Consider the following 14,944-nt stretch of genomic DNA (forward strand, 5'->3'; position numbering starts at 1 on the left):
GTGTGTACCCTGCCTCTTGCCCAATGACAGCTGGGATCGGCTTCAGCACTCCAGCGACCCCAGACTGGAAAAGCAGGAAAGATAATGGATGGATGGATTTTTGTGCCTTTTATTGGAGAGACAGGGCAGTGGGAAGAGTTGGTAGTTGGGGCTAGCGAGAGTGTGGAATGATATGCAGGAAAGAAGCCACAGGTCAGATTTGAACCCATGCCGCCCATTTTTTAGGACTGCAGCCTATGTTCATAGGGTGCACGAACTCGACCACTGGCGCCCCTTCAATTTTATTTTAAAAGAAAAGTTGCACTTGTTGCATGTGGTATTATTAACATATTTTTTTTTTGAACAATCAGCACAGATGAATGATGATTTTCCAAACACTATTGTTCATTAGCAAAGTAATGCAGATAAATAGAATACTTAAATGGCACGTATTCTACTGTGCACACTTTTCTTCATTGTTTCTCAGTGTACCTCAACCAATCAGTTTCTACGTTTGGCATTAGGAGAAACAAACGTAGGACAAAAAATGGACAGACGGAACTCATTTATTGACAGAGCTGGAATGTTGTTTGCTTGAAGAGAAAGCAGCACAGTAGCCTTCAGTGGGGTTATGTCTAAGTCAGATCCACCAGTCTGAGGTTGCATTAGCAGTCTTAGTATTCAGTAAGTGTCTCCACACAGTCAATTGCTGCATAACTGATACTAACCCGTGCTTCATTTAATGCTGTAAACTGAGCACCTCTCTGGATCCACCCACACTTTAATTTCATTTTCTTGGTCCTTTTTCAGCAGGTCCTGCTTTAGGTTTTCATTTTCCCTGTAAATTAACATGAAACACAGTTGAAGGAGACTCAAAAACACTGCAAACACTGAAGTTTTCCTTTCAGGCTACAAACACCCACCTCTGGTCCTCAGAGAAAGTCTTCTTCTGGTATGAAGTCTCGTTCTTTCTCCAGAAGAGGTCCTTGTGGTGATCGTAAATCGACTTCAGCTGGAAGTCGAGGCTGTCAATTGGACCCTGAAGTTTACAAAAGAACAGTGCGTTCAATTTGCCAATTGGCAATTTTTTAACTCATCAGTGAAGGCCAAATCACGCTTCCTAATTCTTACCTGAAACTCATAATGCAGAGTACCTCGCTGAGTGCTGGCAAAGGTGGCTGTATCATGAAGGCGACTCCATGGTTCCTCTGTTTGTGCGATGTGAGCTGGTTTGTCATCTGACTTCCTCTGCACAATAAGAAAGAGATGAATATTCCCAACATTTAAAAGAAATTGCAGCATTATTTGATTGTTGCTGCAGGTTGAACTGCCTCATAGACGGATCAAAAATAATACTATTATTTGTTGTTATTCACCAATACAAGTTTGCTTCAATTAGATTGTAGACGTTTCATGATATAATGATAGACTGTAGAACTTAATTGCATTGCAGTTGTAGATGTAGGCTAAATGTTAAATGCTCTGAAGAATACTTTGATCAAATCACTACTGGAAGGGAGTAGTGTAACAAAAATCACACACACACACACACACACACACACACACACACAGATCTATATATAGATATAAAAAAAATCTTTATTTTTTATAGTAGGCCTATATTTCTGAGTTTTTAAGGTTGTGCTTTTTCATAGTTTTTAGTAATTTTTAATAGAAATTATTTACAATCAAATCACTTTTGTAAGCTTTAGGGTCACAAAAATTCCATCACAAACAAATGCCTGACGTTTAAACTACAACATATGATGGAAATAAAAATGTTTATATACATTTTGGGATATTTATTAGTTAAACGTTTAAGTTAATTCACAATTATAAGCTATGGACTCACAATCAAATCGAAGTATTATATATTATTATATTATTAATGCTACATCTCTTAGCCTCAAAGGGTAGGTGGTTAGTCGGTAAACAAATGGTTGTTAGCCTGAAGAAGGACTCACCTGCTGCGGCCTGAAGCCACTCAGAGTAAAGTCATTCTCAAACTTTGGGGAGGGGAAAGGATCGCGGCTTGTCATATCTAATGACAACTCCAAGATCGACAGAAGAAAAAAACAATATTGATCTAATTTTGTTGCTTCTGTCCTAGCTAAAGAAGTTCTTTCCTAGAACGACCAACAACCTGGTTTCTAAGCAACCACGTACTTCCGGTCAAGCTTTTCAAAGCAAAAGCTTTTCATGTTGATTCACCTACAACTGCTTTGACGGTAGCGTATGTGTAGCCTATAGAGCTCAAAAATCACGTTTTCTTTCTTAAATATCATAGGCTAACAAAAAAGTCTAATTTTCACATCAAATGTCACATAATTGCAAGGAAAATGGCAGGTAAAATGTGCTACATGCCGGTATTTCAAAAGTCATTCACTTGACCATTTTAAAAAGTTAAACACCTCCCAGTATCGTTTCACAGTAAAGCCACTCCTCCAGCCGCAGGGCGGGTGTCACCTGAGGGCGCAGGTCGGCTCTCCACTCCTCTGTCTCCATCACTTCATCACTAACAGGAGGCGGCGATGCAGCGAGGCTATCTACACCTGAGCCACCTTTTAGTGTGGCTGCTTTTTGCACAAACATGTGCGGATTTGCCCATGTGCAAAGAGGTGAGCAGATCTACTTCGTTTATAGCCATGACCAGATTGTATTCATATCAGCACACTCAAAGAAACACAGGTGTCAATTGTTGCTTTTGTCACAATATTTTATGTGTGCCTTGTGTCAAGGTTCCATCAGATTTGGATTTTTTTGCCCTGATGTGCAGGATAAGGACATGAAAAATGTGAAGGCCTCACACATATATGTAGTAAAGCAGTTCAGGAGCTATGTTTTAAATTTGGCCCATTTGAGGATGGACTAAATTTAAAGTTTATTTTCTGATATGACGTTTCGGGTTCCAAACTCTTACAATGTGAATTTTAGCAGGACAGTTTTCACCATCAAATAGTGTGTGTGGGAAATCAACATATATTTCTCTAGCATGTTAGGATTACATGGCATGAGAGAATTCCCTAGATTTACTCCAGTGTTGTTCGTTTTACAAGAACTTCCATATGTTAAGCTGATTGTCATGCTTCTCTCCACCCATCTGTATTTCATTTGGATAACAAAATAACGTTTTGATAATACTCAAACATTTGAATTTTATCTGCACATTATGAAGTTTATCGCAAAGTGTGTAGAAGTAAGATATCAGAGTGGTGAGGGGAAATTTAGCACACCTTAAGCTTATTGACTGCTTGCACTGTATTATGGGGATGATTTGGGGGAGAAGCTCTGGTAGTAACTTCATCAGGTGATTTGGTTTCCATGCCAATCTAATGACCATGAGGTACAGAGGCCATTATGTCCCGTTGCCTTGGTTTCCTCATGTCTGTGTAAAGGAGGCGATAGTCCACTGCACATCTCCAGTTAGTTGCATTTTTACATGTGAGCCTCCCACTCGCACCCATGTTCATCTGATATCCCAAACGCAGCTAATGTAGCAGCTCTAATCAAAAACACAGGCCATCAGGAGTGCAGCTGCTGCGGTTTTTCTGTTAACTATTAATCCCTCAAGGTTGTGTGGGCTTGGATTCGTCTCCTGAGTGACTTTCCACCTTAAGTCAAACGTTATCAAATTAACAAGATGACCTCAACTGTTTAATCACAAATGACATCATTATGGGAGGGATGGTGTTTGTTAGGATCTCCGAAAGAAGTTACAGCAGGAAAAAAAACAAACGTACAATAGCTTAGCACCAGAGCTCTGTTGTCTCTAAAGTCTTGCAACAACACATAAATTAAATGTTTACGAAAGGATTGGTGAATCAACATTCCTCCCCCCTGGGTGAGTAAATAGAGCGCGAAGCACATCCTTGATGAGCAAGATTAAAACCACAGTTGTGTCAGCCTTCTGGGCAAATATTGGCTGCGTCTTTTGTTTGGAAAAGAGGCTTGACTGGTTTTGAGAAAAAAATTCAGGTTTAAAACAATCCAGTGCCCTATTTTAATAGATTTTATTGACACCTCTATTTACCTTTTAGTGTCCCTACGCAGAAGGATATATCAGAAGTTTGTCTGTTTTCTTGATGCATATTTGTATCCAGTGTCTGTGTGAATCTCACACCTGTGTTTGGCCCTTGCAGTCAGACTATCACTTTGAGTACACAGAGTGTGACGTGCTCGGGTCACGCTGGAGGGTGGCGGTTCCAAACAAAGCCGAGACATGCACAGGACTCCCAGACCCTGTCAAAGGCACCCAGTGTAGTGAGTGTCTGACTGTCATCTCATTTTACAATTTGTAAAGAATCAATCTCTTTCTATTAATCATCATATTGTCCACATCTTTCCACTGAAGCCTCCTCATCCTTTTTTTTTTTTTGCTCTTCTTTTTCTTCTGCCAGCCTTCTCCTGTAGTGAGGGGGAGTACCTGGACATGCAGTCACAGCAGTGTAAAAAGTGTGCAGCAGGTACCTACTCTCTTGGCACAGGTGTGGCCTTTGATGAATGGGACAGCCTGCCGCCTGGTTTTGTTACCCATGGGACGAACACGAATGGCGGCAACAGCCACACTAATTGCTCCAAGTGAGTGCATGCATCCTGGTTTTTATTAATTAAAGCTCCTGTGAGGAACTTTTTGTTTGTCACAATTTGGCGCCCCCTGTAGAAAAAGTGGTACCTGTTATCTGTTTGCTGATTTTGCCCCTTATGTGCTTAAGGAGTTTTTTCTAAAACATGTGCTCCTGCTTCATTTAAACAGTTAAATGTGAGTGAATATTTGATCGGGAAGATGTAAAAAAAAAAGGGCCGTTTCTGCTGCATGCTGTAACTTATTTCTTCTGACACCTACCCTGCTGCAGTGGTTTCTGCCTTTAAAAAATATAATATAGAAATTATAATTTTTTTTCACTGATGGTCTCATTTGCTTTTTTAGGTCATAAAGAGCCATCTCAGTAGCGTTAATCAAATCTCTTACTCTTTCTGAAAAATCATCTTCCTGTTTTTTCTCCTGAATTTTGTCCAGCTCAACCTGGACATCAAAGGATGATTACATCGCCTCGAACACAGACGAGTGCAGTGCAACGCTGTTCTACGCCGTGAGCCTGAAGAAACCAGGAAGTGTGTACTTTGAGTATTTCTACCCTGACAACAGCATTTACTTTGAGTTCTACGTAAGTGTTTTAAATTTACTATCCAAATTTACAAAGCTTGCTGTTGTTAGGGGTGATATTTGTTTATTTCTGGCACGTTTCTCCCTCTTCTGTAGATTCAGAACGACCAGTGTCAGTCTACAGACTCTGACAGCCGGTGGATGAGCGTCTCTGAGAGTGAATGGAGCAGCTACAGGGTGTGTCTGACCGCAACTTTAACACTTCATTAAAATAGCTGTCATCAAATGTTTTTATTGCAGTTCTAATATAATAAGAGCTCTTGTATTCTTCCCCACCTCACTCTTTCTGTCTTGTTTCTCATTCATTTTGTGCAGGTTGAGCTGAGCAGCGGTAACAATGTGCTGTATTGGCGAACCACATCATACAGTCTGCTGGACAGTGCTGTAAAACCAGTGTTGTTAAGAAACATTTCCATCTCAGGTAGATCATCTGATGTTATGTATAGTGCAACGTTTATTCACTCCTCGCCTTCCTACTCCTCCTCGTCCTTTTCTCTGTTAATAATTACCCACTGATGCTTTCTTTTAGGGGTGGCCTACACATCAGAGTGTTTCCATTGTAAACCTGGCACCCACAGTGCTAATGCTGGATCTGCCCGCTGTACTCCGTGTCCTGCTGAAACCTACTCAAACAAGGGTGCCACTACCTGCTATCAGTGTGGAAACGACACATATTCCGGTAAGCACAAGATACCGTAACACGACATGATTCCATGATATACATTCAAACTACTTACAACCATTATGATTTGCATGCTCACACACACACACACACACACACACACATACATGAATACACACACACTCACGCACACTCTGAATGCAAATACTGCATTTATAGCTCAAGTGTTCACAGGGTGTAAAGTTTAGGTTATCGCTGGATCTGAATGTGTTTTGTGTGTTTTCTCTCGCCTATCCTCGGGCCGCTGTTTCCCCTGGATGTGTTTTTGAATGATTCTAGAGGCTGGTTCAGGGATCTGCAAACCGCGACCAGCATGTACAAACAGCGACTACTTCTACACCCACACTCCCTGTGACTCTGAGGGGAAGGTAAAGTAGACATTGATGCAGGTTCAAATAAGGTGCTACAACAATCTGTCGTGACTATCTGGTGTCTTTGAATATAAATGCTCTGAGCTGTTTGCTGGCGTCACATAGACACTGGTAGATTCTTTCATGTATTCATGAATGTGTTTCAGACTCAGCTCATGTACAAATGGATCGAGCCGAAGATCTGCAGTGAGACTGTTGAAGGAGCAGTGCAGCTGCCGGCATCAGGGGAGAAGAAAACCTGTCCTCCATGTAACCCGGGATTCTTTGTCACCAACTCTTCGACATGTGAACCCTGCACTAACGGTCTCTACTCAAACGGAACAGGTGTGAAATACGTACCCACCACATGCTCTTTCTTACATGCTTGTCAGACTGAGGTTCTTATTGTGTGATTTTTACGTGTAAAACTCTTTAAACCCCTTTCCCTGAAAAGAAACCTAAATGGTTTGGCCATCATGCTTTTAATTTGATGAACACATTTTTGATCCACAGTCTGTACAGAGTGCCCTGTCGGCACGGAGCCAGTGGTGGGTTTCGAGTACAAATGGTGGAATACGATGCCGAACAACATGAAGAGCTCCATCTACAATTTGGGGTTCAGTGAACGCAACACGGGTGAGCCTCAGCAGGGTTACCGTAACAACTAGATATTGGAGAATGGAGCTCAAGTGTACACTAAAAACACAATTATCTAGGAGAAAATAAAGATAAGGACAATGGGAGCTATAGAATAATAACATAATTTGTCTCCCATGGAAAAAATACAATAGAAAGTTACCTCCCAGGCATTTGACAACAAATCCTCACAACGTTTTGAAAGTAAGTGAGGTGAACCTTGAGTTACTGTATTTAATGAAGGATTTTCTTGTGTTATCTACATATATATTTTGTGATTCCTTTATTTATGTTAATTAATGTTAAGTGTTTTACGCCTGAAACCCAGTAATTTGTGCTGCTGCCTGTCTTGGCCAGGACGCTCTTGTAAAAGAGATTCTTAATCTCATTGAGACTTTACCTGGTTAAATAAAGGTTAAATCAAATATAAAAACACTTGTGCTTTGATCAATAAGTACAGTTTAAGTGTGTTAGAGGAGAGCTATTTTAAAGATGAAGTGCATGCTGTATGATTATGTGTGGCTGCTTTGCTAAAACAATAGGAACTGATTGTCTTTCTGTTTTTATGGACAGCTTGGGAGGTTGCCGGAGAGTACATCTACACCAAGCCTGGGAATGATGACCGGGACTACCTGACGCTCACACTCCGTGTCCCTGGTTACAGGTGAAAACACACATGTCTCGAAAAGAAAATGTGTCAAATACTACATATGCATACCTTTTAGTTCCAGCTGGATACCATGAATAAAATGTCACTTGTTTCCACAGGCTGCCTCAGTCCGTGGCCAAGGATGGGGAAATGATTGAACTGTCACGCATTACCTTCGTTTTTGAGACAATGTGCTCAGCAGACTGTACATTCTCCTTCATGGTGGTGAGGGAGACCATATTTTACAAAGAATAGGCTTCAGGGCATGCATGCAAAAATTTAAAAAAAAAATCATATCAATATAAACTGTATATATTGAGGTGATTGTGCTTCTCTGCAGCGTTATAATGAGTGGAGAAATGATTTGGTGGAGCATTGGAAAGGCAGCAACAGGAAACAGTCGTACTCTTACCTGATCCACAGAAACAACACCAACAGCTTCATGTGGACTTTTCAAAGAACAGAAGACTATAACTCGGTGAGACACAATCACAACTAAGCCTTAGAAATCATTTTTGAAGAAAAAGGATTGAAAAACATCATAGGGCAATCATTTGTCTTATTTTCATCCATGCTTCTTTCTGGACAGTCTAATCTAATACTTCAGCATCAATAATTAAGAGTTAATTCAAAACATTTTATGTATTTACAGTATGCACTTTCTGTGTCTTTATAATTTCACATTTTTATTTTCTTCTTCTTTCCTGTGTACACAACTATTTCTGCTTAAAGTGGCAGTCAGACAGTGTAAAGGACTACAGTCTGGCCTTTAAGCCATTATGAATGTTTTTAATAGTATACCACATGTGCAAAATGATACAACAAGAGGATACACCGTATGTATCCATGGATGCTGTAAAGGTATTCACTCAAATGCTTGTAAATGTTAAAGTAATGACTATCATTTTAATGACAGACTGCAGTAGTATAATGTATGGTGGGGAGTATTTTTGCCCAGGCAGTGCTTTTACTGAACTGTAGAGGGCAGCATGGATCAGTGTGTTAAAAAAATCACAATGACCCTTTTCTATCTGCTACATGAGAAATAGCTGTATGCACTTTCAGCAGAACTTGGCTTTATATTTTTTCTGCTTCTCTTCCCTAAGGAGAGGAAATACAGCGCTGATTTTGCCAAGATCTACCTCATTCACATCACTAATGTGATTGGAGGTGTGGCCTCTCAGTGTCGCCGCTGTGCCCTGATGTCTGCGCAGGCTGGATCCTCCTGCGTCCCCTGCCCACAGGGACACTACATGGTCAGTGCGACAGGAACGTGTAGGAGCTGCCCACCAAACACCATCATCAAGGCCAACCAGGCTGTGGGAGAGGCTGCGTGTGTTCAGTGTGGACCAAACACAAAGCCAAACAAGGTAATGGAAAACTTATTTTTTACATGAATGAACTCTTTGTTAAAAACCTAGGCTAAGTCTCTCAGTGCATACATTCATGTAAGATTGTTAAAGACACAGAGGTCATATCTCAAAGACTGATTTTGCAAATGTGGGGTCTATAACAATCTGATAGGATTTCTCTTGGAGATGATTATAGCTGGCGATGTGCAAGAGTTTATATTATCTTTGGAAAATTAAACAGAGAAAGTAAATAACAACTCAAATTAAAATATACAATACATTTGTTTGTTTTTTATACCTGTTGTTACAAATAAAGAAACTCTCCACAGTTGATAGACTTTGTGCCATCCACAAATCTAAAAATAGACATTTCTTTAATCACACAATTTCTCCTATTTTCTTCTTGTTTTCTATGTGAGAAATTTCATTATGAATCAATTTATTTGCCATATTTGATTTGAAATGTTCATATCCACAAAAGTCCTAAGCAGACATGTTCCAATAAATTGTATTTACTTCCTTTTCCCGTGATAATGAGTTATTTCCAGTTCTTGATCTTAAGGATCTTAACTTATTTATCGTAATCTCTGGATAACGTATCCTTTCTGTTTGTTTTGTGCTTTTGCATCTCTGGGGATATGAGATAAATAAGTAAAGATCTAAAAAAACCAAAAAAAATATCGTTATCAGGTGATGACAGAGTAAATAGATTGTATGGATGCATGTCCGCTTAGCACTCTGTACATTTGCCAGAGGTCTGATGTATAAGTGCTGTATGTATCCCTCCATCCTCCAGGCCCACATCGCCTGTCTCAGTGACTGTGCGTTGAACGTGCAGACAAAATCAGGAGCCCGTCTGTACTACGACTTCTCTCCTCTGGCCAACGTAACCGGCTTCCACAGCAGTCCCCGCTTCACCAGCAGAGGCCTCCGATATTTCCATCACTTTAATTTGAAACTGTGTGGGAACGAGGTGAGAGGCTGACATAATCCTGCTTTGTTGTTTTTGTAAATCAAACAATAGACTGACTGGTGTTTTACCCTGGTGTTTGTCTCTTACAGGGTACAGCGTTAGCTACATGTGTGGATAATGTAACAGAAAGAGGGAGAGAAGTCAAAGGATTTATCTGTCAGTCCACTGTGTTTCCCTCTGACATCCGGAGTCAGAGTGTTGTGTCCTCACAGCCTTTCCTCATTGGTGACTCGCTTATTGGTATGAACTGATTTCAAATAAATCTGTGCTTATTTAGACTAAGGGCCTAGCAGTTTCTGTCCTCCATAGCTGTCTATAGTGCTCTGACAGTCTTCTCTTAAAGTTAATAACATTGCCACAGACATCTGAAGGCAGCAGATTATGCTGCTCAATATTGTTTAAGAAAGAGATGTGCATTTTCAAAGGAATGTGCAATGATGCAGGCACTATCCAGATTTGATACTCAATTCAATCATATGACAAAGGCACCAGAGTGTAGCGCAAGTACACAGACTTCTCTGGTTTTGTACCCACCAAACAGGTAAAGTATGAATTCCAGTTAATGTGGTACATGCATTAGTCACTGCTAACACAATGCCAGGGAGCAACTGCTTGCATCCTCTCCTTTAGAAAAGGTTGCTTAAATTAGCTCATTACATTGTTATGTTGAATAAACCAATCTAGCGTCACAATATCTTGGTAATTTTTTGTTTTGTCTTTGTAGAGCTAATAATCAAATGTTAATTTGCAAACACACCTTGAACTTAAAGGATGAACATAAAAAAAGAAAAACATTGACCTGCTAAATATTTGTGTTTCTCACTGGGAGCTTTTTGCCAGGCAAGGCATTACTATGCTTCAGTTAGCAATTAGTTGGGCTGGCTTTTTTTTTTTTTTTTCTCACATTTTTTATTCTACTGAAAAGTCTTAAGAGAGTAAGCAGCTCTTTAGGACAGACTCACATCTCAAAGACAAACGAGCCAGCCAGACATACTTTGTACAGTTTTCGCAAAACCAAAAAAACAAACACTGGTATGCATTGATAGGATAGTTAAGCGCATTATTGTCATTATATTAAGGCGCACAACAAAACTTTGTTGGCAGCAATGCTGAACAGCAGCGTCTTGGTCATATATACATATATAAAAATACATTCATAGTTATGCATATACAATAAAAGGTTGTGCTAGATTGAAAGAGAGGCAGTGGCTAAGATATGGTTGGCATGAATAACAATTGGGAGCTTGTAATAAAATGTCACATATTCGTTTACTTAATGCCCTCCTTTTCTGAAGGTGTGGCCACGGACACATCACTGAATGGCATCTCCTCTCCAAAGTGGCTGTTTCCTTCTGCCTCCACCCTGCCAGATGTCATCTTTTATTACAGGTGAAAAACATCACAAGCTTTAATTGATCATGTTTTACTCCTCTATCGGGATGCTTTCAGTCATAAACATATATGTGTAATATGTTTAATATTTTATATTTGATCCTGAAAGTTGGATCGCGTGCTGAATAGTTTAATATAATTGCGAGTCAAACATATTCTTAACTATGTCCCACAGTGGAAGTTTAGACCTTTATGTTAGGTTTGTCATTTCTTCAATGCTCCAGGTCCAGTGAAACAACTCAGGCTTGTAAACAGGGCAGGTCTGCCACTGTCAGACTCAGATGCAATCCCACAGTGACCGCTGAAGACCTCATCACTCTGCCGAGGTAAATTATTTCTCAGCCGAAGTTTTCCCCTTAAAACAGTTCAGACTCATAATAGTCAACACATTCCTGTCACAACATTTCTAATGTTCCTCTTTCTGAGGCCTAGGAATCTGAACTGTAATAAAAGTGTTGTTTGGAGATCATACTCATCCAGGAGCTCATAATCATGTCTCTTACCTTGTTTTGCTCCGCAGTAACTGTTCAGAGGGGACTTGTGATGGTTGTACTTTCCACTTTCTGTGGGAGAGCCGGCATGCATGTCCACTCTGCACCAGAAACCACTACAGAGAGATTGTCAGCGCCTGCGTTCAGGGGATACAGGTAATGCTGCACAGGAAATATTTACCAAAATAAAATGTTCTCCTCGAAAGCACAAACTAATCACAGGTTCATTTCTAATGTTTGTTGTTCAAAGAGAAGAACTTAAAGATACTAAAACTCTTAAAAGGTGGTGCTCAGCATTTAAACCTATTGGTACATAAATACAGCAAATCACTGGAACATGCATAAAATATATATGTATTTTTTTTTACCTTAGTATTATGGCTACATTGAAATATGCTTATAGTCTCACCAATAAAACAATTGATGCAACAACAGATTTTTTACATTTTTAATCTTACCTTTATTTTACCAGGTAGTCTCACTGAGATGTTGTAATCTCTTTTTGATACCACTGTCATGTGTTTGAGAAAGACAGTTAGCCCCATTGTTCAAATTGGTCACAAAATCAGCCCAACAACAAGTCTTACACTCTTATATTTTAGAGTTGCATGTAATTTGTTTCGTTTTTACACAAATCAAACTGAAAATACTCCTGATTACTTCTTTGCTGTGAACATTATAGAGCCAGGCTAGCTGTGTGTACTCTGTTCCCTCTTCATATTAAGCTTGGTTAACTGGCAGGTTCTTGAAGTGTCTTTTGTATTGACAGATTTGACAGTGATATTAATCTCCTCATGTGAAGCTCTGCTGTAAAATGAAGAAGTGTGAATCACACAATGTTAAGCCATTCCTTTCAGAAAGTGCTGACAACATTAAGGATTTTAGAAGTAAACTATTTGTGAACTCTGCAAAAATCAAACTCTTGTGTTTGTGTTGTTACAGAAAACCACGTACGTGTGGCAGCAGCCTTTGCAGTGTTACGGAGGAGAGTCACTACCAGCACAAAAAGTCAGTGCCTGTGTGACTCTGGATTTCTGGCTAAAGTTTGGTGTTTCCACTGGAACAATTGCTGCTGTGCTGCTCATTAGTGTCAGCTGCTATTTCTGGAAGAAGACACGCAAGTGAGGCTAATGGGAATCACATTTCATTTGGTGTTTGTTTAAGTACTGATTGTTTAAGTACTGATGGGTGTCAAAGTATTATTAAGATCAAAGATTAAACCTAAGCTAATAGCATGAAAACTCCAAAGAGGACGCTAAGCTAACAAGATGTTTTTTTGTGTAACTCTCTGCAGGTTGCAGTTTAAGTACTCCAAGCTGATGATGACCTCTGGGGGTAAAGAGTGTGAGTTGCCCACTGCAGACAGCTGTGCAATAATGGAGGGAGAGGACGCAGAGGACGACATAATGTACCTCAACAAGAAGTCCTTCTTTAACAAAATAAAGTCCTACTCACGAGAGGTCAGTAACCCTCCAATCGTGCATACACTGAGTTTCATATGTGGACATTTTTTCACTCTTCATATAATTGTCATCATCATTTTGATCATATATTATGGTTACATGTTTTCAGAGGACATCAGATGGATTCGACTCAGTCCCACTGAAGTCCTCTTCACTCAGGCAACGAGAAGAGGAAGACTCTGATGATGATTAATTCAGAGGGGGAACGAATCCAACACCAAAGTGCAAAAGTGTTTAAAATACCGCTGCAGCTCCAACAGATGGAGTCGCAGAAAAAAGCTATTTGCTTTTCATTTTCATTTTATTTATTAGCAAAGTTAAAGGATTACTAAGGAGGTTTACAAATAATGTAAGGAGTGACAATTTTATTTTGTATTGTTTGTCTTTTACCAAACCTTAAATTGCATTACAAAGTCTCCATATTGGTGATATTTGGTATTTTCAAGGCTTGATGTTGTATTTCAATCTCATGAGAACCACCGTGTTACATCACTGTTAGCATGTTTTTAACTTTTGCTGTTTTTTCTTTTATCTTTTTCTTTTTTTCAGACTGCCTTTTTGAATCAAGCCTGCTATTAAATGTTATCATTTTAATTCACTATTTTAAGGTCAAATTGCTTAACGTTTTGATATCCTTAACTGCTGTACATTTTATGATATGTTTATTTACGTAGAAGAATTGATATTTTATGATATAATCGTGCTTTGTTTGAGGTAAAGTCATTTTTCTAACATTAAAGAATGACCTCTATTGCTGCCCACAGGTACTCTTTAGGAGGTTACATCACAGAGCATGTAAAACATTGTTTTTGTTATATCTTTACATTTTATATGTTGTAATACTTTTAAGTTTCTACTTACAGTTTTAGAAGTGTTTTGGTCTGCTTTTGATTGAAAAAATAGCTTACTGTCAAAAAAATATTTAGAAATAACTTTTCAAGAAATACAGAGTATGATTTTCTCTTTGAACTGTTTTATTAAAGACTGCTTAATAATATACTTTTCATGTAGTTAAAAAAGTACGACAGAAATATGATAAGAAGAAAAACGTGTCTCTTTCATGCAATCGGAAGAATAAAAGTATTTATCCATACCACAAATACTGTCACATCTTGGTAATTGATTATAAGCAGTATAACACTGTGCTTGAGAACTTTTTTGACCTATTTAAATTATGTTGATATTTTTTTGACATAATTTATAATTATATATTTTGTATGTGTACATACCGTACAGTTCTTGAATCTAAATATAAAGTGTTATCATATTAAAAAATGATGCATCATTTCAGATAAACTACCCATCAGGGTATAAAATTGGGTACAAACTTACTGCATCAACAGCATTAAAAAGCTTACAAATCCACAAATTCAAACCTTTGTTAAAAAAAAAAAAAATCTTACAATGAAATTCAATAAAACACCTAAAACGGCCTGTGGCTCTTTGATGCATAAAACATTTATTTTTACTTGTTATACCTTTTGTTGATGGTAATTTTGTGCTTTTACATATTGTATGTAAACTACATATGTACATGTATACACATGAAATCATCAATGCTAAACTTTAAAGATAAGAATAGATGACATGTACAGTCCCCGGTGAGTCAACTTGTTAGAGCAGCTCTAAAGTAAAGACATTTAAAATAAGTAAAAGAAAGTGACGAATATAAAAGTAATGGTAAAAAAATCATATAAATAAAAAAAGATAGTTTAATAAACCATTAAGACACTAATGGGCATGTTAAGCTGACATACTTATGTGGAGGAAGATCTAATGGTTTATGTTACCCTGTCGTAGGTATGAATGTGGC

At 38.7% G+C, this 14,944-nt stretch overlaps 2 protein-coding genes across 2 annotated transcripts; one reads left to right on the forward strand and one right to left on the reverse strand.

Moving 5' to 3' along the window:
- Positions 1-529: 529 nt before the first annotated feature.
- cfap276 (cilia and flagella associated protein 276) lies at positions 530-2,139 on the reverse strand. Its single transcript, XM_020648250.3, has 4 exons — positions 1,944-2,139; positions 1,111-1,227; positions 903-1,018; positions 530-817 (listed from the first exon to the last, which is right to left on the reverse strand). Exons 1-4 carry the CDS (start codon positions 2,016-2,018, stop codon positions 715-717), a joined length of 411 nt encoding a protein of 136 aa, XP_020503906.1. The 5' UTR covers positions 2,019-2,139; the 3' UTR covers positions 530-714.
- Positions 2,140-2,439: 300 nt separating this feature from the next.
- Positions 2,440-14,231, forward strand: elapor1 (endosome-lysosome associated apoptosis and autophagy regulator 1). Its single transcript, XM_020648310.3, has 22 exons — positions 2,440-2,597; positions 4,119-4,239; positions 4,377-4,557; positions 4,997-5,144; positions 5,240-5,320; positions 5,459-5,564; positions 5,673-5,822; positions 6,105-6,193; positions 6,343-6,520; positions 6,689-6,811; positions 7,385-7,475; positions 7,580-7,685; positions 7,801-7,938; positions 8,567-8,830; positions 9,609-9,785; positions 9,875-10,025; positions 11,081-11,174; positions 11,402-11,503; positions 11,698-11,824; positions 12,611-12,789; positions 12,963-13,128; positions 13,241-14,231. The coding sequence occupies exons 1-22, from the start codon at positions 2,511-2,513 to the stop codon at positions 13,322-13,324; spliced, it is 2,943 nt and encodes a 980-aa protein (XP_020503966.2). The 5' UTR covers positions 2,440-2,510; the 3' UTR covers positions 13,325-14,231.
- Positions 14,232-14,944: the final 713 nt, after the last annotated feature.

This window comes from Labrus bergylta, chromosome 12 (assembly GCF_963930695.1).
Source record: "Labrus bergylta chromosome 12, fLabBer1.1, whole genome shotgun sequence".
Lineage (NCBI taxonomy): Eukaryota > Metazoa > Chordata > Actinopteri > Labriformes > Labridae > Labrus > Labrus bergylta.

Bases quoted from the DNA above. Each gene is read 5' to 3' on its own strand.
- elapor1 (XM_020648310.3), top strand. From the start codon at position 2,511: ATGCAGCGAGGCTATCTACACCTGAGCCACCTTTTAGTGTGGCTGCTT. The intron at 5,145-5,239 runs GTAAGTGTTTTA...CCTCTTCTGTAG, and splicing joins GCATTTACTTTGAGTTCTAC to ATTCAGAACGACCAGTGTCA. The intron at 6,194-6,342 runs GTAAAGTAGACA...AATGTGTTTCAG, and splicing joins CCTGTGACTCTGAGGGGAAG to ACTCAGCTCATGTACAAATG.
- cfap276 (XM_020648250.3), bottom strand. From the start codon at position 2,018: ATGACAAGCCGCGATCCTTTCCCCTCCCCAAAGTTTGAGAATGACTTT. The intron at 1,228-1,943 runs GTGAGTCCTTCT...CTTATTGTGCAG, and splicing joins GTGGCTTCAGGCCGCAGCAG to AGGAAGTCAGATGACAAACC. The intron at 1,019-1,110 runs GTAAGAATTAGG...TGTAAACTTCAG, and splicing joins CTCTGCATTATGAGTTTCAG to GGTCCAATTGACAGCCTCGA.